At 42.0% G+C, this 27,991-nt stretch overlaps 1 protein-coding gene across 2 annotated transcripts in view; it reads left to right on the plus strand.

The window, feature by feature from the left end:
- mrpl11 (mitochondrial ribosomal protein L11) overlaps positions 1-27,991 on the plus strand; it is a 240,650-nt gene that overhangs the window by 74,242 nt on the left and 138,417 nt on the right. For both annotated transcript variants that reach the window (XM_061930246.1, XM_061930245.2), the window contains exon 2: positions 18,407-18,548. In XM_061930246.1, the coding sequence (XP_061786230.1) occupies positions 18,426-18,548 (123 nt within the window). In that variant the 5' untranslated portion in view covers positions 18,407-18,425. The remainder of the gene's footprint in view (positions 1-18,406; positions 18,549-27,991) is intronic.

Below are 27,991 nucleotides of genomic sequence, written 5' to 3' on the forward strand. Positions count from 1 at the left end.
CCCCAGTGATAATAATACTTGTAAGAAACATACTTTATTTGCCACCATGGAGGCGAGGATTAGTGATTTAGAAGGAGCTAAAACACTGCCGACTGCGGATGGACTTTAGCCGCTAGCTAGCTCGCCATGTCTTAAAGCACCTCTTCCTAAGGGTGTTTCAGTGTTATAATTTCACCTTTATCTTTACTTTTTACACCAAAATGCGTCCATTCTCCCTTTTCTGTCTACACACTGTGTCTGCTTGTAAGTACTCTGTGTGTGCGCGCTGCCGAACATGCTCCTCTGCTCGTAAAACCAGCATGACGTGACGACACGCCGTAATGCCCGTTTAAAAAAAAAGGGGGTGGGGGGGTTGGAACAGCTACTTTTTAGAGGCGGTATAGTACCAAATATGATTCATTAGTATCGCGGTACTATACTAATACCGGTATACCGTACAACCCTAGTCCCATGTAACAAAGATGTAACAAATATAGCAAATGGCGACTTCATATCAGGAGTTTTATAATAAATCTATGAACAAGCTTATTGCTGTGTCTGGTGGGACTGGCCAAAGTTAAGTAGGAGAAAATGCGGTCTGTCAGGTTCAAACACCGATGACATCTATTAGACAAGACAAGAAGCAAAGGAAATCAAACCGAGACAGGATTCAATTTAGCTCATGAGGAGAGCGCCTGTGTGCCTGCACCCTCGAACAGCGTCACCACACCGCTCTGACCAGGGATTCCACGCCTCCTCTTTTATTTGGGCTTTTTCTGGTTACATTGCATTACATTACAATACGCAGCTGCTCCTAAGGGGAGGTGGTCATAAACAGCTGTTGCACTCGATCATAAACAGTTCAAAGAAAAGGTGCCTGGAGCTGCGTCAGGTCTGCTCCCTCTCAGCTTTGTAGATCTCGGGTCAGGACAAGGTCTTTCTGTGGCTGTCAATAGATCAAAGAAACCGACACCTCCATGTCGCATCCAATGGCACACATTGGAGTTTTACAAGCCTTTTTGCTTGATAAGATGAAAGACAGCTTTTGTCTTCTCGCAGGGGACCTGAACTCAATGGAACACAAAGTTGTGTGATAACCTATATACAATTATTGTGACACGGTCGGTTATAAATTATTTAATGTCTCTGTGCGGCCGGTAGCAAACCCGTCACGGACCGGTGCTGGTGTCCGGACCATCGATAGGGGACCGCTGCATTAGTACATCGCCTTCACAACAAGCACATGCACGTCTGTGCCAAGCAGCTGCCAGTGATTGACAGCCATGAACACCAATCTGTTGTATGCTGGCAAGTTGTGTGAAGTTTTTGCGATTCCAATGACGGATCTCAGGGAGTGTGCAGGTAAAATGATTCTTGACCTAAATACGCAAGCAGCATGGGGATAAGACCAACAAAACACAGTCGTGTGTAGCGAACAAGGGAGCAGCGAAGAGCACCGGTTGACACTGGCACATAAAGCTCTCTGATTAGTGATCAGAGGCAGGTAGTTCGCAAGATCGCTAATCAGAAGCAGGTGCGTACAATCAGGAGCCATGTGATTGTTTTCGTCTGTAGTCAAAAATCCGTCTTTTTTTTATCTCTTTAAAATATTTTCCGTTTTTCTTCGTTTTTCCCAAAGAAAAAAAACTACGGTTTTCCGTAAAAAATTATGAACTTAAAAATGGAAGCAACTCCACAGGCAGGGACAAAATATTAGGGGAAACATCAATGATGATTGGTTGGTTTACGTATAAAAGCGGAAAAAAAGCAGCTGCCTGACCAGGGCTCAGAAAATCTGCAGAGACTCCTCCCGCCCCCACCAGGGACTGTTTTCACTGCTGGACTCTAGAAAAAGGTTCCGCAGCAGAACCTCCAGGTTCTGTAACAGCTTCTTCCCTCAGGCCGTAATCTTGAACGCATTAAAATAATCCCCTCAATTCCCCCCAAAAATGGATTAACTGGCTGGAATATAAAGACAATATAACATACATCCATAAACCTGGATGCATATGCAAAAGTGCAATATATTTATCTGTACAGTAATCTATTTATTTATATGTGCATTTTATTGCTCTCTTATCCTGCACTACAACCAGCTAATGCAACCAAAGAGAAGAGCGAATTATACATTAACAAACTAGTGGAAGATGGCAGAGGGATTCTCTTCTTTAGATGTTTCTTTTAGCAATGTAGACCACATCCAGGAAACCCACAATGTGTCTACTTGGACACATTTGGACAAATGTATGCGTCTGGATAAAACATTCATTTGACTTGTTTACCATGCAAAACCACATCCAAACTGGAAGAGGTGGAATACACATTTAAGAACACACATGATTGTGGCAGACATGTTTGCTACAGTGTAGCCTGTCTAAATGCTACATCTCATTTTCATTGCTGTTTTACAACAAGACACTAGCTGACATTTTGTTCATTATTTCTACTCTTTGTATTTTGACATTGAAAACAATATATTTGTTATTTCATGCTATAAATCACAAATGGCTATTCAGATAAAGTAGGTTAGCTAATAGAATACAACATTTTTGTACTCTTTATGATTTTTGCATTTGGAGCAGTTAGTAGTGGAGAGGGAGTCAGAAATTGGCTATAAAATCCAAGGCAGAATCCACTAAAGCAGAAACAAAAAGGAAAATGCAAGCTACTCAAAAATGTGCCAGGAAGGGTCATGTCAGAGCCATCAAAGCACAAATGCCAAAGTAATGTGTATATAATGTAAATAACTAGATGAACCATGTGTGGCTGTGAAGTGACCACTAGTACGGTTGTAAATACTGTATAGAGTAGGCTAACCTATGTGGTTCCTGTGGATGTGAACACAAGTTGTAATTACTGTAGTGAATAAAAAACATAGTGACTGAAACAGACATAGTAATGTGTAAATAATGTAAATAACTAGATGAACCATGTGTGGCTGTGAAGTGAACACTAGTAAGGTTGTAAATACTGTATAGAGTAGGCTAACCCATGTGGTTCCTGTGGATGTGAACACAAGTTGCAATTACTGTTGTGACTAAATAAACATAGTGACTGAAACAGACATGGTAATGTGTAAATAATGTAAATAACTAGATGAACCATGTGTGGCTGTGAAGTGAACACTAGTAAGGTTGTAAATACTGTATAGAGTAGGCTAACCCATGTGGTTCCTGTGGATGTGAACACAAGTTGTAATTACTGTAGTGACTAAATAAACATAGTGACTGCAACAGACATGGTAATGTGTAAATAATGTAAATAACTAGATGAACCATGTGTGGCTGTGAAGTGAACACTAGTAAGGTTGTAAATACTGTATAGAGTAGGCTAACCCATGTGGTTCCTGTGGATGTGAACACAAGTTGTAATTACTGCAGTGACTAAATAACATAGTGACTGAAACAGACAAAGTCATGTGTGAATAATGTAAATAACTAGATGAACCATGTGTGGCTGTGAAGTGAACATTGGTAAGGTTGTAATACTGTGTAGAGTAGGCTAACCCATGTGGTTCCTGTGGATGTGAACACAAGTTGCAATTACTGTAGTGACTAAATAACATAGTGACTGAAACAGACATAGTGATTCATTTGAATGAATGGGCTATGTATTTATGTGAACACAAGTTGTAATTACTGTAGTGACTAAATAACATAGTCACTGAAACAGACATAGTGATTCATTTGGATGAATGGGCTATGCATTTATGTCAACTGCGTTCATAATTTTTCAATGCTTTAAACACTAAAACATATTTAAATGGTGCTTTTTTTTTTTTTTTTTTTTTTGCTAATTTTTGCATGTTATATTGCAGAAAAACCAGGAGCTTCGCCTTTTTTTCAGTCTTTTTCATTAAGTTCAAATCACATGCCTGCAAACAGGGCTCCGAGCAACCAAACGTAACCAAGGAGCCCTGAAAACAGAAACTAAATCACAAATATAGAACTAAACATTAAACCAAGGAATCATCCATCCATCCGTCCATCCATCTTGTACCACTTGTCTATCTATCTCAGCTGACAACATTCACACACTAGGGCCAATTCAGTGTTGCCAATCAACCTATCCATGTCTGTGCATGTCTTTGGAGGTGGGAGGAAGCCCGAGTACCCGGATGGAGCCCACGCAGTCCGGTCCGGGTAGGGATCGAACCCAGGACCTTCGCATTGTGAGGCCCACGCACTATCCCCTTTTCACCATGCTGCCCCCTAGGAATCAATACAACAAAAACAAGACAGTACATGGCCAGTAGTGACAGGATATGACACAATCATGGCAAAATTGGCGGCCCGTAATTGGGTGGGGGCAGGTAACCATTTGCATTGAGGTGGTCTTGGCTACGGCCCTATTTAGAGCCAGCTGAGTGTGCAACTGGAAGTTAAGTTAAAGTACCAATGATTGTCACACACACTAGGTGTGGCGAAATTATTCTCTGCATTTGACCCATCACCCTTGATCACCCCCTGGGAGGTGAGGGGAGCAGTGGGCAGCAGCGGTGGCTGCGCCGGGGAATAATTTTTGGTGTTTTAACCCCCAATTCCAACCCTTGATGCTCAGTGCCAAGCAGGGAGGTAATGGGTCCCATTTTTATAGTCTTTGGCATGAACTCACAACCTACCGATCTCAGGGCGGACACTCTAACCTCTAGGTCACTGAGTAACGTCACGTGTAACCCAGGTACCGTAACATGGCACAGTTGGATCGTTTCTGGTAGGACCGGCGGGATTCGGTCGATGCCAAAAAAGTCAGGGATTCGGTAGCCATCCGTACTCCGAGCTAGTACAGACTAGGGATGTCCCGATCCGATCCAAATATCGGATCGGGACATCCCTAGTCTGTACTAGCCGATATTTGCAAAAAAATGCGTATCGGCAAGGCATGGGAAAATGGCGATCCAGATCCAGTTAAAAAAAAAACTCCGCTCCATGTTTTCCAACGCACCTATTTAAATAGTACATTCCACTTTTCTGCTGCTCCCTATAATTTCCGTTCCGCATTTTCCAGCACACCTTCAACACATCCACAGGTTTGTGGATTCTAACGCAGTTGCTTTTAGCTGCTGGCATTACACGACAGGCTCTTCTCACTCTTTTCTGTGTCTGTGCTTCTCACAGACAGCAAGCGCACCTTCTTACACACGTCACATACTGTCACGTCATACGTCACATACTGTCACGTCATACGTCACATACGTATACGTCCTCCCCGAGCAGAGAGGTAGCAGCATGGCTAACGTTAGCTGTGATGCTAGCGCAGCCGTGTGACCAACGTTCTCTCTAAGGTGCGCGCTTGTGCAATTGCGCACTGTTTAAACGTCCTCTGCGCATAGCAATTATATGCCACGCACAAGTCAAATAAAAAAATAAGCGCATAACAATTTTCGACACACCGACACGACAGAGAAAACAGTTTTCGTCATCATTGTTCAAATATTATAACATCTGTCGAGACGCTTATCTCCGTTCGGTGCCACACGTCCACACCATCAAAATGCAGAGGCAAAAATTTCCAGATCAACACCGTATGAAAAAATTAGTGATTTTTTTAGTTGTGATTTCCTTCTCTGCATGAAAGTTTAAAAGTAGCATATATTAATGCAGTATGAAGAAGAATGTTTTAATGTAGACATGCAAGCCTTAAAAGAAAATGTTGAAAATCAAGACTACATTACCTGCAAATGGATGCATTTCTACCCTATATTTTAACTTTAGATTTGTTCTCATATCAAACTCTTTTGGCTGTCTTTTTGACACTTACCTCCACACCCTGGATTATAAATAATGTAAATAATTCAATGTGATTATCTTGTGTGATGACTGTATTATGATGATAGTATATATCTGATAGTATATATCTGTATCATGAATCAATTTAAGTGGACCCCGACTTAAACAAGTTGAAAAACGTATTCGGGTGTTACCATTTAGTGGTCAATTGTACGGAATATGTACTTCACTGTGCAGTTTACTAATAAAAGTCTCAATCAATCAATCAAAACACATAGAATCATCATACTGCTGTGATTATATGCATCAAGTGTTCATTCAAGGCTAAGGCAAAATATTGAGATATATATCGTGTATCGCAATATGGCCTTAAAATATCGCAATATTAAAAAAAGGCCATATCGCCTAGCTCTAGTTCAATGATGCCATTTCTGTTTGTCATGTATAATTTTGTCTATTTTGTGTTTATCCTTGAATAAACAGGTCAGTTTCTTGTTACCAACCATTGTGTATTATTCAAACTCCCCTAATTCAGCTGGCAAGTTGTTATCAAGAGTACGAAAACCCTTTTCAACATGATTCTGACAACTAAGTAGGCTAAATAACTTTAAACTTTAATACATGCTCGGATAGGCCAGTATCGGTCAGTATCGGTATCGGTCGGTATCGGATCGGAAGTGCAAAAACCTGGATCGGGACATCCCTAGTACAGACCAAAATGCTGTCTTGTTGGGTTTTGTGAAAGAGGTCAGAGAGTCTGGTGGACAGAGAAGAATCACTCAACGCCATTAGCAAGACATCCAATCCAATGGTGAACGTTGGTTTGTGAGACAGCAACAGTTCTTCAACTCTGCTCTCGTTAATAAGGCGGTAATTTAAACGTCAACTGGGCTGTGCCTCGTTCATCAAATGGCTTTCAACGAAGTGCATTAGCTCCAAACAGCCCCAGCAAATGGCTTTCATCCGTGCACTTCTTCTTTATCGACAACGCCATTGCCGTGAATTGCCATGGGAACCAAGTGTTCAGCCCCACGAGCCGTTGAAAATGTTCCGTTTAGATTCCTCGGGCTTTGATTTGATTCTTCCCCGCAAAACAGCTGTGATTGAAGCTTATCTGGCAGCCTTTAACCCGTGTTTCGGCAGTCGCAATGTTGGCGCGCCTTCATTCCTTGAATGTAATGTCAATTCCGCAGCATGAAACGCGCTCTGAGTGCAGTCTTATGTAGGTCAGTTCGCCTCGTAATGCCTGATTTCATTTAGCAGGAGTCTCAACCCTCGCTTTTATCACTCCTATTCCTAACTGGAGTTGTATTAAAGCCGTTGTTCAGGGCTGTTATTCCATTTTCTCCAAATTGAAATTAAAGAAATCATTTCAGCCCACACCCCCCGCTCTCTCACGGTCACAATCCTCGCGGATTGGTTGGTATTTTTGCACCCAATTCTTCCACTGTGGTGGTTATTTTCTGCAGTCGCAGAAGAAGAGTCCTTTTGTTGGTGTTAGACGCCAGATCTTCTTCAGTCGCTCATCACACAAGTCGACTTGCTAATGGTGCCTTACAGAAATCACCTCATTGACTTCGGACTTAACTGCTGCTCACTTACAGCTACAACTTTTTCCACAGGCGCTATTTCCTTTTGTTTTGTTGCTGTAAAACAGCATGCGGTCCCCATCCATCTCGCCAGTATTCTCTCCTCTGTTGATCTAATTGGATATCCTCTGTTGCCCACAATGAATCATCGCTGTATCGCCTCTATCCCCTAAAGTACTTATTTTTATTGAATGCCGAATCACAAGGCACTACCTTAAAACTTCTATTTGTCCCTGGGCCCTCCCGTCATTGATATTTTCTTTTTCTCACTCCGCCAGTATCACTTTTATCCCATCAGAGGATTATAGGCCTCCGTTTATGTGTTTTGTCTCCCCAAAGACCACGAGTTCAGGCCTTACTCCCGACTCTACTAATTGACTCTTAATTCGGCAAATGCTTTTTGAAGTGAGACGGGAGATAACAACTCTTAAGTGTTTATATTTGTTCAGTATTTTCATACGTCACTATGTATTGAACCGATGAATTCTTCCACTCCCAACGACTATAATACGTCAAATTTGCAACCAAAGTCTATCAACCAGGGGTGTGACGGTATCAAATCCCATGGCACAATATTACCACGGTATTAAAAGCCTACTAAAATGCGATTTTCTTATTTAAACGGGGATAGCAGGTCCATTCTATGTGTCATACTTGATCATTTCGCGATATTGCCATATTTTTGCTGAAAGGATTTAGTAGAGAACATCGACGATAAAGTTCGCAACTTTTGGTTGCTGATAAAAAAAAGCCTTGCCTGTACCGGAAGTAGCAGACTAGTAGCGTGACGTCACAGGTTGTGGAGCTCCTCACATCTGCACATTGTTTACAATCATGGCCACCAGCAGCGAGAGCGATTTGGACCGAGAAAGCGACGATTTCCCCATTAATTTGAGCGAGGATGAAAGATTCGTGGATGAGGAAAGTGAGAGTGAAGGACTAGAGGTCAGTGGGAGCGATTCAGATAGGGAAGATGCTGTGAGAGGCGGGTGGGACCTGATATTCAGCTGGGAATGACTAAAACAGTAAATAAACACAAGACATATATATACTCTATTAGCCACAACACAACCAGGCTTATATTTAATATGCCACAAATTAATCCCGCATAACAAACACCTCCCCCCTCCCGTCCATATAACCCACCAATACAACTCAAACACCTGCACAACACACTCAATCCCACAGCCCAAAGTACCGTTCACCTCCCCAAAGTTCATACAGCACATATATTTCCCCAAAGTCCCCAAAGTTACGTACGTGACATGCACATAGCGGCACGTACGTACGGGCAAGCGATCAAATGTTTGGAAGCCGCAGCTGCATGCGTACTCACGGCACCGTGTCTGCGTATCCAACTCAAAGTCCTCCTGATAAGAGTCTCTGTTGTCCCAGTTCTCGACAGGCCAATGGTAAAGCTTGACTGTCATCTTCCGGGAATGTAAACAATGAAACACCGGCTGTGTTATCCGGCAAAACAGTCAGGGGGTGCATTCTACGGCGGGGGTGCGTTATCCAGCACAACACCTGCCGCAATACACCGCTTCCCACCTACAGCTTTCTTCTTTGCTGTCTCCATTGTTCATTGAACAAATTGCAAAAGATTCACCAACACAGATGTCCAGAATACTGTGGAATTTTGCGATGAAACAGACGACTTAATAGCTGGCCACCATGCTGGCCCAAAATGTCCGCTACAATCCGTGACGTCACGCGCTGACGTCATCATACCGAGATGTTTTCAGCAGGATATTTCGCGCAAAATTTAAAATTGCACTTTAGTAAGCTAACCCGGCCGTATTGGCATATGTTGCAATGTTAAGATTTCATCTTTGATATATAAACTATCAGACTGCGTGGTCGGTAGTAGTGGGTTTCAGTAGGCCTTTAAGGCCACGTGACAATATTATTTCGGTATACAGCAAACCTAGGCAAACTAAGGCTCGGACATTCCCAAGTCATTTTTTTAGATCTTTAAGATGGAAAGTGTAGCTGCCATTATGATGTTTTCTAATGACCGTAAGTCTTGGACTATACAAAGTATTTCAATGGTTGGAATCTGCGCTTTTGCATGATATACTAGTTACTATGGTCATCTAATTGGTTACTATGGTCATCTAATTAGTTACTATGGCCATCTACGTCACAGCAGCTCAGACGAGGCACCAAGTAGTGTGGGTGGGGAGTGTTTCCACAGAGTGTTTCCAGAGCCTGAAATGCGGGTGTCAGGGACAGACGCGGAAGGAGATTTTTACAACAAAGTTCTAAAGCTTAGTGATATATCACATATATCAGATTGTAGGTGGTTTTTTTTTGTATCCTTAGCGTTCATATTTGGCTGTGTTGGTTGCATTTTTATTGTGTTTCGCTTGACTGTAAAATATGTGGATGGAGAGGGTGCGTGACATTGTCAATATTCAGTGTTTTATCGTTCATAGTTAATATTGTAAATCCCACATTCTTCATTTTTATGTACATTCTGGGTAGGGTTGCAAAATTTCGGGAATATTCAAAGTTGGAAACTTTCCATGGGAATTAATGGGAAATTGATTGAATGCAACATGCTAGATCTTGCAGCATGACTACTCGCTAAAACAACCTAATTTCATGCAAATTCAGTAGAATTTCAACCCTGCACTGTGCATTCCTCCATCACATGTGCAGTGCATTCTTCCATCACATGCCCAGATAATTCCCAGCATGCTACACACTACAGCAGGGCTATTGAGGCCACACTAGTATTTGAGCCCAAGGACTTCATCCAGTCAGGTAAGTTTTGACGATATTACTGTGGTAAATATATTTGATCTGATGGGTGGAGACATTTCACCCCAACCAATGTTGGCTGTGTACATTTGCAAATACTGTGCAAAGAGCTTCGTCAAAAATGCCACAATGATGCAGCAGCATATAGACAAGTGCCCAATAATATGTCATTATTGTAATTCCCCATTCATTCCCTTTAATTCCCATTGACGGTGTCCAACTTCGAATAATCAAAAAATGGTCAATATTTCCAAACTTTCCGAGCTTAACTTCCCGTGGTAAATTTCCGGAAAGTTTCAGAAATGTACTGGAAACTTTCCACCCCTTTGTGAATGATACTGGGTGTATCATTCAGTAAAAATATTTAAAATTTCATTCCATTTTTTAAGGCGGTCTGTCATAACGTTTTTAGCATTCAATCAGAGATTATTGTGAGGTTTTGTATTGGTGTTCCTAAAAATAGATACACCGCCAGCGGACACATTTTTTTCTCTAAATTTGGCCCCCGAGTCAAAATAATTGCCAGTGTTCCCTCGCTAAAACTCGGTTCACTTTACTCGGCCTCGCTGTTACACAGGTTTTTTTTGTGTGTGTGTGTAATTTTTTACAGTGTCGCATGCTTTTTTCTTTTTCTTCTTTTTTTTTTTACAGCGTATGAATGCGCATTGTGTTCTGCGTCCTGATTCGCTAAGGGACTGTAGACCATTGTCAGTCAATTTCTTCATGCCATGTGTCCTGTGCAGTACAGAATGTATACTGTGGTGGGGGATATATATAACCTTTATCGTCAGTTTTTCAGCCAAAATGCGTCCATTCTCCCTTTTCTGTCTACACGCCGTCTGCTTGTAAGTACTCTGTGTGTGTGCTGCTGAACATGCTCCTCAATGTCCTAACGTGATAACGTCATGACCGTTAAAAAAATAAATACAATTGAGAACCGGTCTTTTTCAAACAGAGTGTAGTACCGTTTTTGATTCATTAGTACCGGTATACCGTACAAGCCCAGTACAGACACACACAATAATAATAATAATAATAATAATAACAATAATAATCGACCCGTCATATTATTTAAACGATGTCAAGGTTGGGCCACCAGAAGATAGAGCGCTTGTTTGTCTCCTTTACTATCGTACACTTCTGCTAAAACCAGTCTTTTATCACTATATACTCTACTATTATGTACTAGGGACGTTTAATATTGTAACCTTTATTAAAGGTGTAGAATGAGAACAAGACGATGTTGGTTAATTGTGTGTGTGGTGTTAATGACAACTATTTCATTACTTTCTTTTATTGGACAAGATTCACTTTCTACAATATATACAATAAAATACTTCATACATTAATCTTTATAAACACAATCCAACATCCTCTTCATTATTTAAAAGACGTTTTCTTCATTCGGTCTCCTCTGCCACTGTCGTGTGTCTCAGTAAACAAAGTTAACAATTTAAATGTTTCATCACCTCATTGCAAACATTATGATACGGAATATCAAATCAAACAGTATTTATGTAACACTTTTCATACACAAGCAAGTGGCAAACACAAAGTGCTGCACAAAAAAAATGAAGGAGAAGAAAACACACACAGCACTATTGACAATAACAAAAGGTGGCATGGCACTGAGGATTTGAGGAAAAACGCCACCTTTGAAGCCTCCACACTGGTGAATAACTCAAATGAACGCCATGTAAAAAATAGTATAAATATATGTGAAAATAATATATAAATAATACATTTATAAGCTAATAAAATGTAACATTGAGAGAATAATAGTAGTAATATTAATAATTAAGATAGAAAACAACACCATCCAGCCATCCATCCATCTTCTTCCGCTTATCCTATGTCGGGTCGCGGGGGCAGCAGCTTAAGCAGGGAAGCCCAGACTTCCCTCTCCCCAGCCACTTTGTCCAGCTCCTCCCGGGGGATCCCGAGGCGTTCCCAGGCCAGCCGGGAGACATAGTCTTCCCAACGTGTCGTGGGTCTTCCCCGAGGCCCTAAACACCTCACTAGCGAAGCGTTCGGGTGGCATCCTGACCAGATGCCCTAACCACCTCATCTGGCTCCTCTCCATGTGGAGGAGCAGCGGCTTTACTTTGAACTCCTCCCGGATGGAAGAGCTTCTCACCCTATCTCTAAGGGAGAGCCCCGCCACCCGGCGGAGGAAACTCATTTTGGCCGCTTGTACCCGTGATCTTGTCCTTTCGGTCATAACCCAAAGCTCATGACCATAGGTGAGGATGGGAACGTGGATCGACCGGTAAATTGAGAGCTTTGCCTTCCGGCTCAGCTCCTTCTTCACCACAACGGATCGATTCGGCGTCCGCATTACTGAAGACGCCGCACCGATCCGCCTGTCGATCTCACCATCCACTCTTCCCCCACTTGTGAACAAGACTCCGAGGTACTTGAACTCCTCCACTTGGGGCAAGATCTCCTCCCTAACCCGGAGATGGCACTCCACCCTTTCCCAGGCGAGAACCATGGACTCGGACTTGCAGGTGCTGATGCCCATCCCAGTTGCTTCACACTCGGCTGCGAACCGATCCAGTGAGAGCTGAAGATCCTGGCCAGATGAAGCCATCAGGACCACATCATCTGCAAAAAGCAGAGACCTAATCCTGCAGCCACCAAACCAGATCCCCTCAACGCCCTGACTGCTCCTAGAAATTCTGTCCATAAAAGTTATGAACAGAATCGGCGACAAAGGGCAGCCCTGGCGAAGTCAAACCCTCACTGGAAACGGGTCTGACTTACAATGTGGACCAAGAAAACAACACAATAAATAAAAAGAGTTTAACATGAACAGTAATAAGCCTGATTAAACAGGTGTGTCTTGTGGTCTTGTCAAGGACCGCTGTCGGTCTTAAACCCCAAGATGCAGACATGGCAGGCGTAGCGCAGGAAACCATGACTTTAATGTCAAAAAACAAATAGTGCAACTGGTAAGTGCACATGCAGGGAAAACAGGAACCAGGAAACAGCCAACAGGATAACAGGTTACAGGAAAAAAGCAACAGGATACAATCATCAAGCCCTGACTGGAAGGCTAGGCAGGCATAAATAGTAGCCTGATTGGCAATAAACACAAACACAGAGGAAAACTCAAACATAACCAAACTGTCACTAACAAACCTGACAGGTCTCTGTAGTCCTGACTGGCTGGGGGCCATCCATCCATCCATTTTCTACCATAATGGCTAAATGCCGCCTCACTCTGGGTCTTTGTTCTGTATTTGGTAAAGATAAAGACCAGTGCCAGAAGGCCTCAGGATAAACGAGATAAACGTCTCACTCATATTACGTCAACACAGAAGTCTCGCAAGATTAGCGAGAGCTCTATCAATAAAGTTCTATTTATCGATCGATCTATCTATCGATCTATCTATCGATCCATCCATCCATCCATCCATCCATCCATCCATCCATCCATCCATCCATCCATCCATCCATCCATCTAATCAACCGATTCATGGCTTTCCAAACGGACTGATCCATACTATAGATCAGTGCAGAGGCTTGCCAAACGATGTATTGAAGGGTATTGCTCATAAGGGTTTTCTTGAAAAATATGCTGAGATAAGATGTGTCAGTATCAAAATATTACTTGAAATAAATTTTTGGCAGCAGCAAAGTGGTCGTTTGGGTAGATTTTAGCTTTAAAAAGGGTATTTCAACAAGTAAACAGTACAGTAGATACTTGATGTTAATATATGTAATGCTCATAAGGGTATTCTAGTCAAATATGAGATGTGTAAATATCAAAATATTACGTTGAATCACTTTTTGTCAGGCAATATTACATTTGATGAAAATGTTGTGTGTGTATAAGTATGTTTGTACACATACTGTACATATACATTCACTGTACAAACATACTTATACACACACTGTACATATACATTCACTGTACAAACATACATGTACACATACATGTACACATACATGTACACATACATTCACTGTACAGACATACATATACACATACATGTACATATACATTCACTGTACAAACATACATGTACACATACTGCACATATACATTCACTATACAAACATACATATACACATACATGTACATATAAATTCACTGTACAAACATACATATACACATAAATGTACATATAAATTCACTGTACAAACATACATATACACATACTGTACATATACAAGTACATATACATACATGCACTCATGCACATTAATACATCAAACATGTATTAACGTTGTTGCCCTAGGGTAAACTGGATAACACATGGCAGACTGACAAAGCTTATCCTATTGTTACTATAACAATCTACAAGGTTAATATAGGTTGCTTCTCTTTTTCCCCCTCCATTTTTCTGCATTATTTTGTATCTCTAGTTATCATTACGTATATGTATTGTTGCATTTGAACAACTGTATTGTTGATAATAGAGGTAAATTATTGGTATTGTTCATTATCAATAGTGATATTTCTATTGGTATTTGTATTGCTCCATTTGTTGTGTAATAATGCTCATTGTCATTTCTGTTTTATTTATTTCACTAACTGCTTCTTTGCTGTCACTTTTACCATCATATTTGTACACATCCTATTTGCTGATGTTGCTCTATTGTTGTTGTTGTTGTTTTTGTTTTTGTCTCTCTATCTTATCCCCCTCTTGTCCCCACAATTTCCCCTTCTGTCTTCGTTTTTTTCCCCCTCTTTCCATCCCCTCCTGCTCCGGCCCGGCTGCACCAAATGATAATATAAATACATTTAATAAAGTCAAATACAAATAAGTATCCCACACTTCTCTTTTGTAAAGTAAATCTGAACAGCCGATATGAGCATCTACATCAGGGGTGCTCATTACGTCGATCGCGATCTACCGGTGTGTCAGTCGATCACCAGCCAGGCATTAAAAAAATAGTCCTAAAAATGAGCGATCATAAATCTTCACTATGACGTCACTTTCGTCACTTGATTGACATTCACGGCACCCGAGGGTCTTCTGAGATGACGCTGGCTGCTGCCAGCTCATTAAAATTACCGACTGGAAGGCGAGAAACACTTTATTTCAACAGACTCTGGCGCCGTACCTGTCGTCAAAACTCCAAAGACCGACTGCACAGTTGCACAATAAAAGCTCTGCTTCATCCTGCCTGCGCTACCAAAATAAGAGTCTCAGAAAGCTGGCGTGCACAAGCTAGCAAGCTACGGAGTTTGCCGACAATGTATTTCTTGTAAAATGTATACAAAGGAGTACGGAAGCTGGACAAATAAGATGCCAAAAACCAACCACTTTCATGTGGTATTGGACAGAAAGGAGGACTTTTTTTCTCCTCCATTCGAAAATGCGGACGTTATCATCACCACTGTCTGATTCCTATCAATGCAAGTCATCAGAATCAGGTAATACACCAACTTATATTCTTGTCTTCATGAAAGAAAGGAATCTATATGTGTTAAACATGCTTGTATTATCTTTAAACACCTTTAACTTATTAACAATATTAACTATATGTGTTAAACATGCTTGTATTATCTTTAACCACCTTTAACTTGTTAACAATATTAACTATATGTGTTAAACATGCTTGTTTTATCTTTAACCACCTTTAAGTTGTTAACAATATTAACTATATGTGTTAAACATGCTTGCATTATCTTTAAACACCTTTAACTTGTTAACAATATTAACTATATGTATTAAACATACTTGTATTATCATTAAACACCTTTAATGTATTAACAATATTAACTATGTGTTAAACATGCTTGCATTATCATTAAACACCTTTAACTTGTTAACAAAAACATATATTTCATAAATACGTAAATATAAATTATATATATGAATGAGGTAGATCCCCACGACTTGATCAATTGAAAAGTAGCTTGCCTGCAGAAAAAGTGTGAGCACCCCTGATCTACACCCCTGATCTACATCAACTATATGGTTTACCTGAGAAGCTGGACAGGACCAAAAAAACAAAAACTAAAATAAAAAAAACAACAATCTGAGTCGTGGGGATGCACAGACTTTCGGAAATGCGCGTCCTTTCTGATTTCAATGCGTAAAAAGACACACAAAGTGCGTTAACGCCAACATTGCCTCATATATATATAACAAATAGTGCATCCCAAAAAAACTAAACAGGGGGTTGCTTACAGCCACAGCTTTAATACCAATGTTTTTTTTGTTTGTTTTTTCATGTTTTTCTATTTAGAGTCCCTGGCGGTTATTTATTTCTGTAGACCATAGACCTGGTGACTATTAAAGACTTTGGTGTTCGGGTCTTTGGGACTCGTTTTCATTTTTTATCAAAAGAAAAATGATACAATTAATTATTTTTTCAAACAGAGACTCACTGACCTTCGCCCATTTTCTGTGAAGAACATATATCAGAATACATATTTAATGACCACACCCCCCATACACATTTCTATTACATATAAGGGCTAATAGAAGTGTGGAAATTGATGTTCTGTGTACCACACACACACACACACACACACACACACACACACACACACACACACACACACACACACACACACACACACACACACACACACACACACACACACACACACACACACACACACACACACACAGCAGGCCTAGACAGGAGGAGGACAGGGTGTGGGTACACAGAACATCAGAGGGTCAAATGTGTGAGAAAATGAGAGCAGACAGTGTTGACAAACAATGTTGCAACCTTGTGTGGGAACCGCAGGTGCAGAAACACAAAAGAAGAATCCCTGCGGAATGCAGAAACTGGCAGAGAAATTTTTCCGTGCAGCGTTCATATTGTTGTTACTCAGCCAGCGTTTGTGGGTCTGATGGACCCGTTGCATTTTGTGGCTTTTAATGCCTCACAATCAAACACTTTTATGTTAAAATACTGAACAGGTGTTTATTGGGATAAGGTAAACATCTGTTCAGTATTTTATAGGGATGTCCGATAATATCGGACTGCCGATGTTATCGACCGATAAATGCTTTAAAATGTAATATCGGAAATTATCGGTATCGGATTCAAAAAGTAAAATGTATGACTTTTTAAAACGCCGCTGTGTACACGGACGTAGGGAGTAGTACACATCGCCAATAAACCTTAAAGACACTGCCTTTGCGTGGCGGCCCAGTCACATAATATCTACGGCTTTTGACACACACAAGCCATGCAGGTCACACTGAGGGTGGCCGTATAAATAACTTTAACACTGTTACAAATATGTGCCACACTGTGAACCCACACCAAACAAGAATGACAAACACATTTCGGGAGAACATCCGCACCGTAACACAACAGAACAAATACCCAGAAACCCTTGCAGCACTAATTCTTCCCCCCCGCCCCACCACCTCACCCCCCCCCCCCCCCCCCCCTAACTCCGCCCACCTCAACATCCTCATGCTCTCTCAGGGAGAGCACGTCCCAAATTCCAAGCTGCTGTTTAGAGGCATGTTAAAAAAATAATGCACTTTGTGACTTCAATAATAAATATGGCAGTGCCATTTTGGCATTTTTTTCCATAACTTGAGTTGAAGTTGTTCTCTTGTTTTGGAAAACCTTGTTACATTGTTTAATGCATCCAGCAGGGCATCACAACAAAATTAGGCATAATAATGTGTTAATTCCACAACTGTATACATCGGTATCGGTAATTAAGAGTTGGACAATATCGGAATATCGGATACCTCTAGTATTTTAACATAAAAGTGTTTGATTGTGAGACATTAAAAGCCACAAAATGCAACGGGTCCATCAGACCCACAAACGCTGGCTAAGTAACAACAATAAGAACATTACACAATGGTTTTTAAGACGTTAATTGGAGGATTGTTTGTTTTGCGGTAAAAGAGCGTGAATGTGAGCGCTGTAGAGAAAATGCTAGTTTTCAATAGTTTTTTGTTTTTCCAACCACTTTCTTTCCTCAAGAACTCCAAACAAAACTTTCCAACTGTGACTCGGTGGTTGTAGAGGAGAAAAAAAATATACCCTCGCCCTTGACACTTAACCCTCTGCTGCTGGAGTTTAGCAGCGACACGTCTCAAAGCTTTCAAAGGTGATGCGTTCTGGCTGGCGTCCCGCAAGCTTTCAAGGCGGCTCTGCCACTGATCCACACCTCAAACACCTCCAGGAAAAGTGTCTCTCGCCGAGCCGATCGAAGGCAAAGATTTTTTTTTTTTTTTAATTACTCGCCCGCTGCTGAAGATTGGTGAGGCGCTGCTTCTGCTCGTGGGTTTTGTTATTGACCTTTTGAAGAGTGTGATGTTTCAATGAGTGAGTGAGCACGCTAATTTATGATGTGGCGTTAACCTCCCCTCTACCTCCCTTTGTTGTTTAAAATTGAAGGCTCTCCACATCCAGCAAGATGTCGAAGATCTCCAGGACAGCCAAGGCTGTGAAGAAGGTGGATACAGCCGGCGTAATCCGGGCTATAGTGAGGTCGGGACAAGCGGCCCCTGGCCCCCCGCTGGGCCCCATCCTAGGACAGGTAACTTCCTATAATCAGCAGTCTTTAACTGTAGAAGGGCTTCATGGAAACACCTGATATTCTGCACACTCCCTTGAACAACCTGATCTTTCACTTTTGAAGCTTTTTGTGCATCAAACGGTTTTGTCAGTCACTCCCAAGCCAGCCCTCCTCCTCCTCCCATGGCCCGCTTCTCATTATTATTCTAGCCGCACATCTCTTTTGTGCAGGTGGGTGCCTGACACTTCCCTTCCACTTTCTGCACGCAAACGTCACTTGCCCATAGGGCTGGGCGATAGGCCATGTCACGATAGCCTTGAATGAACACTTGATGCATATAATCACAGCAGTATGATGATTCTATGTGTCTACATTAAAACATTCTTCTTCATACTGCATTAATATATGCTCCATTTAAACTTTCTTGCAGAGAGGGAAATCACAACTAAGTCAATTTATCAAAAGTGTATTTATTAAACAGTTATTAAGCAGTGGCACAAACATTCATGTCATTTCCAAAACAGAAAGTGCAAGATTGTCAGAGACATTTTAAAACAAGCTATTAGTGCACTTTTGTGCAAGATGTCACTAAGATGACATATCAAAACAACACTGAATTAAAGTGCACTTTTTGTACAGAACGCCACTACAATAGTTTAAAACAAATAAAGTGCACTTTTGTGCATGATGTCACTAAGATGACATATCAAAACAACACTACATTAAAGTGCACTTTTTGTACAGAACGCCACTACAATAGTTTAAAACAAATAAAGTGCACTTTTGTGCATGATGTCACTAAGATGACATATCAAAACAACACTAAATTAAAGTGCACTTTTTGTACAGAACGCCACTACAATAGTTTAAAACAAATAAAGTGCACTTTTGTGCATGATGTCACACAAGATATTTCAATAACTGTCAAAGAAAAATGAGCTGCATAATCCATCCATCTTCTTCCGCTTATCCGAGGTCGGGTCGCGGGGGCAGCAGCTTAAGCAGGGAAGCCCAGACTTCCCTCTCCCCAGCCACTTCGTCCAGCTCCTCCCGGAGGATCCCGAGGCGTTCCCAGGCCAGCCGGGAGAGATAGTCTTCCCAGCGTGTCCTGGGTCTTCCCCGTGGCCTCCTACCGGTCGGACGTGCCCGAAACACCTTCCTAGGTAGGCGTTCGGGTGGCATCCTGACCAGATGCCCGAACCACCTCATCTGGCTCCTCTCGATGTGGAGGAGCAGCGGCTTTACTTTGAGCTCCCCCCGAATGACAGAGCTTCTCACCCTATCTCTAAGGGAGAGCCCCGCCACTCGGCGGAGGAAACTCATTTCGGCCGCTTGTACCCGTGATCTTGTCCTTTCGGTCATGACCCAAAGCTCATGACCATAGGTGAGGATGGGAACGTAGATCGACCGGTAAATCGAGAGCTTTGCCTTCCGGCTCAGCTCCTTCTTCACCACAACGGATCGATACAGCGTCCGCATTACTGAAGACGCCGCACCGATCCGCCTGTCGATCTCACGATCCACTCTTCCCCCACTCGTGAACAAGACTCCGAGGTACTTGAACTCCTCCACTTGGGGCAAGATCTCCTCCCCAACCCGGAGATGGCACTCCACCCTTTTCCGGGAGAGAACCATGGACTCGGGCTTGGAGGTGCTGATTCTCATCCCAGTCGCTTCACACTCGGCTGCGAACCGATCCATCTCCTCTATACTCTCGGCAGGGTCCTTGAGGGTGCATGGGAGTTTGCCCAACCAGTCTACATGTGTTTTGTGGACTTGGAGAAGGCATTCGACCGTGTACCCCGGGAAGTCCTGTGGGGAGTGCTCAGAGAGTATGGGGTAACGGACTGTCTTATTGTGGCAGTTCGCTCCCTGTATGATCAGTGCCAGAGCTTGGTCCGCATTGCCGGCAGTAAGTCGGACACGTTTCCAGTGAGGGTTGGACTCCGCCAAGGCTGCCCTTTGTCGCCGATTCTGTTCATAACCTTTATGGACAGAATTTCAAGGCGCAGTCAGGGCGTTGAGGGGATCTGGTTTGGTGGCTGCAGGATTAGGTCTCTGCTATTTGCAGATGATGTCGTCCTGATGGCTTCATCTGGCCAGGATCTTCAGCTCTCACTGGATCGGTTCGCAGCCGAGTGTGAAGCGACTGGGATGAGAATCAGCACCTCCAAGTCCGAGCTGCATAATAGGAAATCAAATAGTGTATGTCCTTCGCTATGTGGACGTTATCTCCTTCTGTTGTTGACTATTTTTAAATTTTTCAATCAATTTTAAACTCCTTTTATTTGTTTTATTTGTTTTTAAATGTCTAAACAACCTCACGCCAACCTATCTCTCCGACCTCCTTCAGCCTTACTGCCCCACCCGATCCTTGAGATCAGCCGATCAGCTGCTGTTGACGGTCCCTGACATAAGGCTGAAGCTTAGAGGTGACAGAGCTTTCGCCGCTGCTGCTCCCAAGCTCTGGAACGACCTACCTCTGAGTATTAGACAAGCCTCCTCTCTTCCTGTTTTTAAATCTCTCTTAAAAACATACTTTTATTCCATGGCTTTTAACACTGAGTGATATCCATCCTGCAATGGCGCCCCATAATACACATGCTGTGAACCTGTTTTTATGTTTTTATTTATTATATATATATATATATTTTTTTTTTATCGTGTTTTGTTTGTGTTGTGTTGTGTTTGCTCGGTACTCGTATTATCTTTTAACCTGCCCATTGTACAGCACTTTGGCTACCCCTGTGGTAAATTTTAAATGTGCTTTATAAATAAAGTTGATTTGATTTGGTGTTGATCTGGAAATGGTTGCTTGGGCATTTTGTTGGTGTAGCACCGAATGGAGATGTTGACATGCGGAGTTTCAAGCACTCTTCATTCTCTAGCGGGTGACTTTTCAAATGATGCTACAAATTAACAGTAATGCTACTTTTTGTAGCAACACTTTTGCCGCACACTTGACATATTACTGTTGTCTGTTCAACATCTTCCCGCTTGAAGCCAAACCACCGCCAGACGATGGACCCCGTGCTGTTTTTCTTGGGAATTAATTCTTCTTCCTTCATTTGTTACCAGATTTGCACCTTCTTTCTCTCGTATTACCACTCGCACCACAGCTAACGTTACCATGCCGCTACCTCTCTGCTCCGCGAGGGCGTATACGTATGTGACGTATGTAAGAAGGTGCGCTTAGTTTTTTTGTTTTTTTTTACTTGAAAACAAATTAAAGTATTATAATATATTGTAGCCCTCAGAAGAAATAAACAACGTCTGACGCAAATTTTAACTTTTATTACCAATATTATGACAACAAAAAGCACAATTCCAACAGATTTTCTGGTTAAAGTTAAAGTTAAAGTACCAATGATTGTCACACACACACACACTAGGTGTGGCGAAAGTATTCACTGCATTTGACCCATCACCCTTGATCACCCCCTGGGAGGTGAGGGGAGCAGTGGGCAGTAGCGGTGGCCGCGCCCGGGAATCATTTTTGGTGATTTAACCCCCAATTCCAACCCTTGATACTGAGTGCCAAGCAGGGAGGTAATGGCTCCCATTTTTATAGTCTTTGGTATGACTCGGCCTGGGTTTGAACTCACAACCTACCGATCTCAGGGCGGAAACTCTAACCACTAGGCCACAGAATAGGTAAAAAAACCTCCCGTCGCCGTGAGACTGCGTTTCCCCAGACACACAACACTTCCTCATTCTCTGCCAATCACCTTTCAGGCACGGATGGTGTGTTTGCAAACATGGGGAAAACTAAAACTAACATTAAATATTAGCACCAGCTGGTCGTTACAGTATGAATATAGACTATTATTTGCGCACTATTGAAAAGTGATGTACCGAAAACTCGACCATCGAAAAGAGATGTAAACAAGACGCACGCCATTGTCTGGAGTGTTGTCAGCATGTCTGTGATGTAGACGTAAGCGGATATAACCGTGGACAGCCATCTACAAAATGTGCAAATATTAGGAGGACAGTGGCGGCTTTTAGAAGAAAAAGTGGGATCTGAGCTGAGGATGTCGTTGTGGCTTGTGCAGCCCTTTGAGACACTTGTGATGAAGGGCAATATGAATAAACTTTGATTGATTGATTGATTGATTGATTGATTGAAGTTGAACTGGAGCAACAGTGCCAAGCAAGGGTGATGTCATGCTCGCCGCAGATCGCCTCTTTCGCCAGGGGCATCGAGGGACGGAAGTAGAGTCTCTAAATGTGAGTACATTTTATAATAACACCTGAAGAATATTAGATTTTTGTTTTTAATTGAAAAGAAAAGTCATTAAAAGTCGAGAATGACACTTGAAGTGAAGTTAATTATATTTATATAGCGCTTTTCTCTAGTGACTCAAAGCGCTTTACATTGTGGAACCCAATATCTAAGTTACATTTTTAAGCCAGTGTGGGTGGCACTGGGAGCGGGTGGGTAAAGTGTCTTGCCCAAGGACACAACGGCAGTGACTAGGACGGCAGAAGCGGGAATCGAACCTGGAACCCTCAAGTTGCTGGCACGGCCACTTTACCAAACGAGCTAAACCGCCCCATGCACTTGAAAAATTCTCAAAGTACATACAATAAGCAACAATTGAAAATATGGCATAACGATATAAAATATACATCTTTATACTAAATAACAATAAAAAAATGTTTTTTTAGATGTTTGTATAATTTTTTTTAATCCTTTTTTTATCCAATCGACTTTAATTATATTGCACATTTCAAAAAGTTCACAAAAGCACATTTAGAAGCAGGATAAAACTAAGGAGTCAATTGTAAAAAAACATTATTGAAAAAACATTTTTAAAAAAAACAAGTCATATCATTTTAGCAGATTATGCAAATTAGATGAAGACATCATGGTGACCACGCCCATAACCACGCCCCCACCACCACAGGTATCTTGGCAGTCTATGGAAAACCCTAATAGAATAGTTTTCTTTAAGTCTGATTTATTTTTCACTGTGGTTATGTACTTTGTAAAAGTAAAACTATAGTAATGTGTTTCTTTTGTTGCAATTTAATTTATTTCAATAATAATTTGTCTGAAAAATAATCGCTTAGGCAACACAATAATATTCAGCAACAAATATCACAAAGCTGTTTTTAATTGAGATCTTCTTTTTTCCCCCTTTTAAACCGAAGTGGTCCGTGCGGCGCTTTGTGCTTTTAAAAGTGTCTCGTCAAAGTGAAGTGTGCACGGCTTTAAAACCTTTTCTTGTAAAAGTTTAACACCATGAAGGCACAATTAGCTATTGCCTTAATGGTCACCCAGCAAATTAAAGTTTAATTGTCTTTTGCATCATTTAGTGAGAGCTTGTATGATGTCATTGTTACCATCTTAGATAGACCGGGGGATGTTTTTCCCCCCCGTTTTTGTGAGAGATTTTTTTCACCTTGTGTGGTCAATTTAGCTGAGTAACCTACAATAGCTGCTGAAAGTCCAAGAGGAGAGAGGTGTAATACTTGTCAGACAGTACTTTGAACATCACAGGACAGGAGTGGTTCTCATGATTTTCTCTGTACCCCCTTTTGAGGGCAGACATTTATTTTCACCTCCCTGACATTGAAATTCTGTTCAGAACTTGATCATAATTATTACTCCCCGGGACTGCCAAGATATGTGTGGTGGGGGAAATAATCGAATTTTAGATGCATCGCAATTCGGACATTATACAATCGATTAGTAAACGTCAATAATCGATGATCGATTTATTTATTATAAATAAATAATGCAGACATTTTCAAAATGTGTCTGACTGCAGCAAGCCGCCTCACCGAAAGATCCAACCGTCTCGTTCACTATCGTGCACTTTTGTTGCAGATTTGCACACATTTTCATTCATTTAATAAATGTGGGAATTAATTTAACTGTTTCTTATTCCAAATGAGTTGTTTTTTTTAAGTTGGAAGTAGGGCTGGGCGATATGGCCTTTTTTTAATATCACAATATTTTAAGGCCATATCGCGATGCACGATTTATATCTCGATATTTTGCTTTAGCCTTGAATGAACACTTGATGCATATAATCACAGCAGTATGATGATTCTATGTGTCTACATTAAAACATTCTTCTTCATATTGCATTAATATATGCTACTTTTAAACTTTCATGCACAGAAGGAAATCACAATTTATACAGTGTTGATCTGGAAATGTTTGCCTCGGCATTTTGATGGTGTGGGCGTGTGGCACCGAACGGAGATGTTGACATGCGGAGTAAGCACTCTTCATTCTCTCGCAGGTGACTTTTCGAATGATGCTACATATTAGCAGTAATGCTACTTTTTATAGCAAAGCTTTTGCCCCACACTTGACAAATTACGGTTGTCTGTTCGACATATTCCCACTTGAAGCCAAACCACTGCCAGACGATAGACCCCCTGCTGTTTTTTGGGGGAATTAATTATTCCTTCATTTGTTACCAGATTCACACCTTCTATCTCTCGTATTACCACTTGCAAGGCTGCGCTAGCATCACAGCTAACGTTACCCATGCTGCTACCTCTTTGCTGCGTGAGGGCGTATACGTATGTGACGTATGACGTGACAGTATGTGACGTATGCAAGAAGGTGCGCTTATCTGTCTGTGAGAAGGAGACACAGGAAAGAGCGAGGAGAGCCTGTAGTGTAATGCCAGCAGCTAAAAGCAACTGCATGAGAACGTATACACCAATATCACCATATACCGGTAGTCATTTTCTATATCGCACAGAGACAAACCCGGGATATATCGAGTATATCGATATATCGCTCAGCCCTAGTTGGAAGTAATAAATGTTTATTTAGTGAAGCAAAAATAAATGTAAAACTGCATCAATATACATAAATTAAAGATACATTAATCGATTTTTAATCGAATCGCAGTTACCGTATTTTTCGGAGTATAAGTCGCACCGGCCTAAAATGCATAATAAAGAAGGAAAAAAACATATGTAAGTCGCACTGGAGTATAAGTCGCATTTTTTGGGGAAATGTATTTGATAAAAGCCAACACCAAGAATAGACATTTGAAAGGCAATTTAAAATAAATAAAGAATAGTGAACAACAGGCTGAATAAGTGTACGTTATATGAGGCATAAATAACCAACTGAGAACGTGCCTGGTATGTTAACGTAACATATTATGGTAAGAGTCATTCAAATAACTATAACATATAGAACATGCTATACGTTTACCAAACAATCTGTCACTCCTAATCGCTAAATCCCATGAAATCTTATATGTCTAGTCTCTTACGTGAATGAGCTAAATAATATTATTTAATATTTTACGGTAATGTGTTAATAATTTCACACATAAGTCGCTCCTGAGTATAAGTCAAACTATGATAAAAACTGCGACTTATAGTCCGAAAAATACGGTAAGTTAAACTTAAAAGTTAAAGTACCAATGATTGTCACACACACACACTAGGTGGGGTGAAATTTGTCCTCTGCATTTGACCCATCCCCTTGATCACCCCCTGGGAGGTGAGGGGAGCAGTGGGCAGCAGCAGTGGCCGCACCCGGGAATAATTTTTAGTGATTTAACCCCCAATTCAAACCCTTGATGCTGAGTGCCAAGCAGGGAGGTAATGGCTCCCATTTTTATAGTCTTTGGTATGACTCGGCCGGGGTTTGAACTCACAACCTACCACTAGGCCACTGAGTAGGTAGTAGCTCCTAAATCGTAATCCTAATCAATTCGTGAGGTGCCCAAAGATTCCCACTTCTAGTTACGAGGCCCCGATGCAAGATGGCGCCAGTATGTGCTTTGGCCTGCCGTCTCTCGCTGTCAGCTCTGTTCGTTTTTGTGTTTTTTGCGTCTATTTTCGTCTCTGTCAGCTCACTGCTTGTGTATGACCGCCAAACACTGTTAGATCTTTGCCCCTCTCCCACTGATATGATCAACTTCGACGTTGGTTTTTCGACGTCCCAGTCAGCTTTTTCACCTGGCCGGATTCCTGCCTTCCTTTCCCGCCCCCTGGCTCCTCTCCCCCGGCGGAAGCGTCTCCGGCGCCGCGGTAAACGTGGCGGCCAGCTGGTGAAAGTTAGGGCACTCCTGGCCCGGCTTCCCGTGGCTCCCCGAAGGAGGAATGGTGCGGTATCCGGTCTCCTCCTGCACCCACGCTCACTCGATCCCATCGGCTCCTGGCTGGTTCCTATCGTTGGTTTGGAGGAAGAAGCTTGCCGTCGTCGCTCCTGCTGTCCCCGCCCCGGAGGCGCGGGGTGGATCACCGCCACCTGCGGGCTGTGTGTCGGGCCCCACCCGGATTAATTGTGGCCTTGGACGTGCTGGCCCCCGCCAGGTTCGGTCTTGTGAACGCAAGATCTTTGACAAACAAAACTTTTATCCTGAAGGACTTCTTCACTTCCCGCGGACTGGACTTCCTCTGTGTGACGGAGACATGGCTGAGAGCCGGTGAGTCCGCCCCTCTTAATGAACTTCTGCCTCCGGAGTGTTCCTACTTTAATTCCCCACGGCCGTCCGGTCGAAAAGGAGGAGGATTAGCAGTCGTTTTTAAAAATGACTTTAAATGCCGTCAGATCCGCCTACAATCCTCCTTTTCAAGCTTCGAACTGTGCATGTTTGAACTGGGTCTTTCTGATGTCGTCCTGTGTGCCGTCATCTATCGACCACCCAAGTACCACAAAGACTTTATAACTGACTTTTCTGAATTTCTGGCTGAAATCCTGCCCAAATATGATCGTGTCCTTATTGTGGGTGATTTTAATATTCACACCTGCTGTCCAGACGAACCGCTTTCCAGGAGCTTCCTGAATATAATCGACTCATTTAACTTTGTACAGTCTGTGTGTGGTTCTACACATGAACGCGGGCATACACTCGATTTAGTGCTCTCGTATGGTTTGTGTGTTTTTAATTTGGACATTTGCGACGCTGTGTTCTCTGATCACATGCCGATCCTGTTTGATATTGCCACGCAGTGTCCAGTTAAATTGTGCGCACCGCCCCAACGCTCTCGCATGTTTAATTCTTCGTCTCCTGCTCGGTTCTCCTCTATTTTTTCGACTCTTTGTGATGATAATTCTGCAGCATCTGTATGTCTGAATACTGAAGAGTTGGTTTCTGGGTTCAACTCTATTTGTTTACAAACACTGGACACGATCGCGCCTTTCAAATGCCGCCGCGCTAAAGCTACGCCTCAGCCCTGGTTGAATGACGTCACTCGGGCTGCCAGGCGCGTATGTAGAAGAGCAGAGAGAAAATGGAAAAAAGACAGGCTGCATGTGTCCTTTGCCATTTTTAAAGAAAGCCTGTTTTCCTTTCAGATGACTGTAAAAGCAGAAATGAATATATATCTATCTCAGATTATATCTTCTAACTGTAACAACCCCAGAGTTCTGTTTAAAACTATTAACACTGTCATTGATGCTCCCAAATCTGCTGGTTTTGATGCTTCTTTTGAATTCTGTGAAAATTGTCTCCATTTTTTCACTGACAAAA

Source organism: Nerophis lumbriciformis, linkage group LG36 (assembly GCF_033978685.3).
Source record: "Nerophis lumbriciformis linkage group LG36, RoL_Nlum_v2.1, whole genome shotgun sequence".
In the NCBI taxonomy this organism is placed as follows: Eukaryota; Metazoa; Chordata; class Actinopteri; order Syngnathiformes; family Syngnathidae; genus Nerophis; species Nerophis lumbriciformis.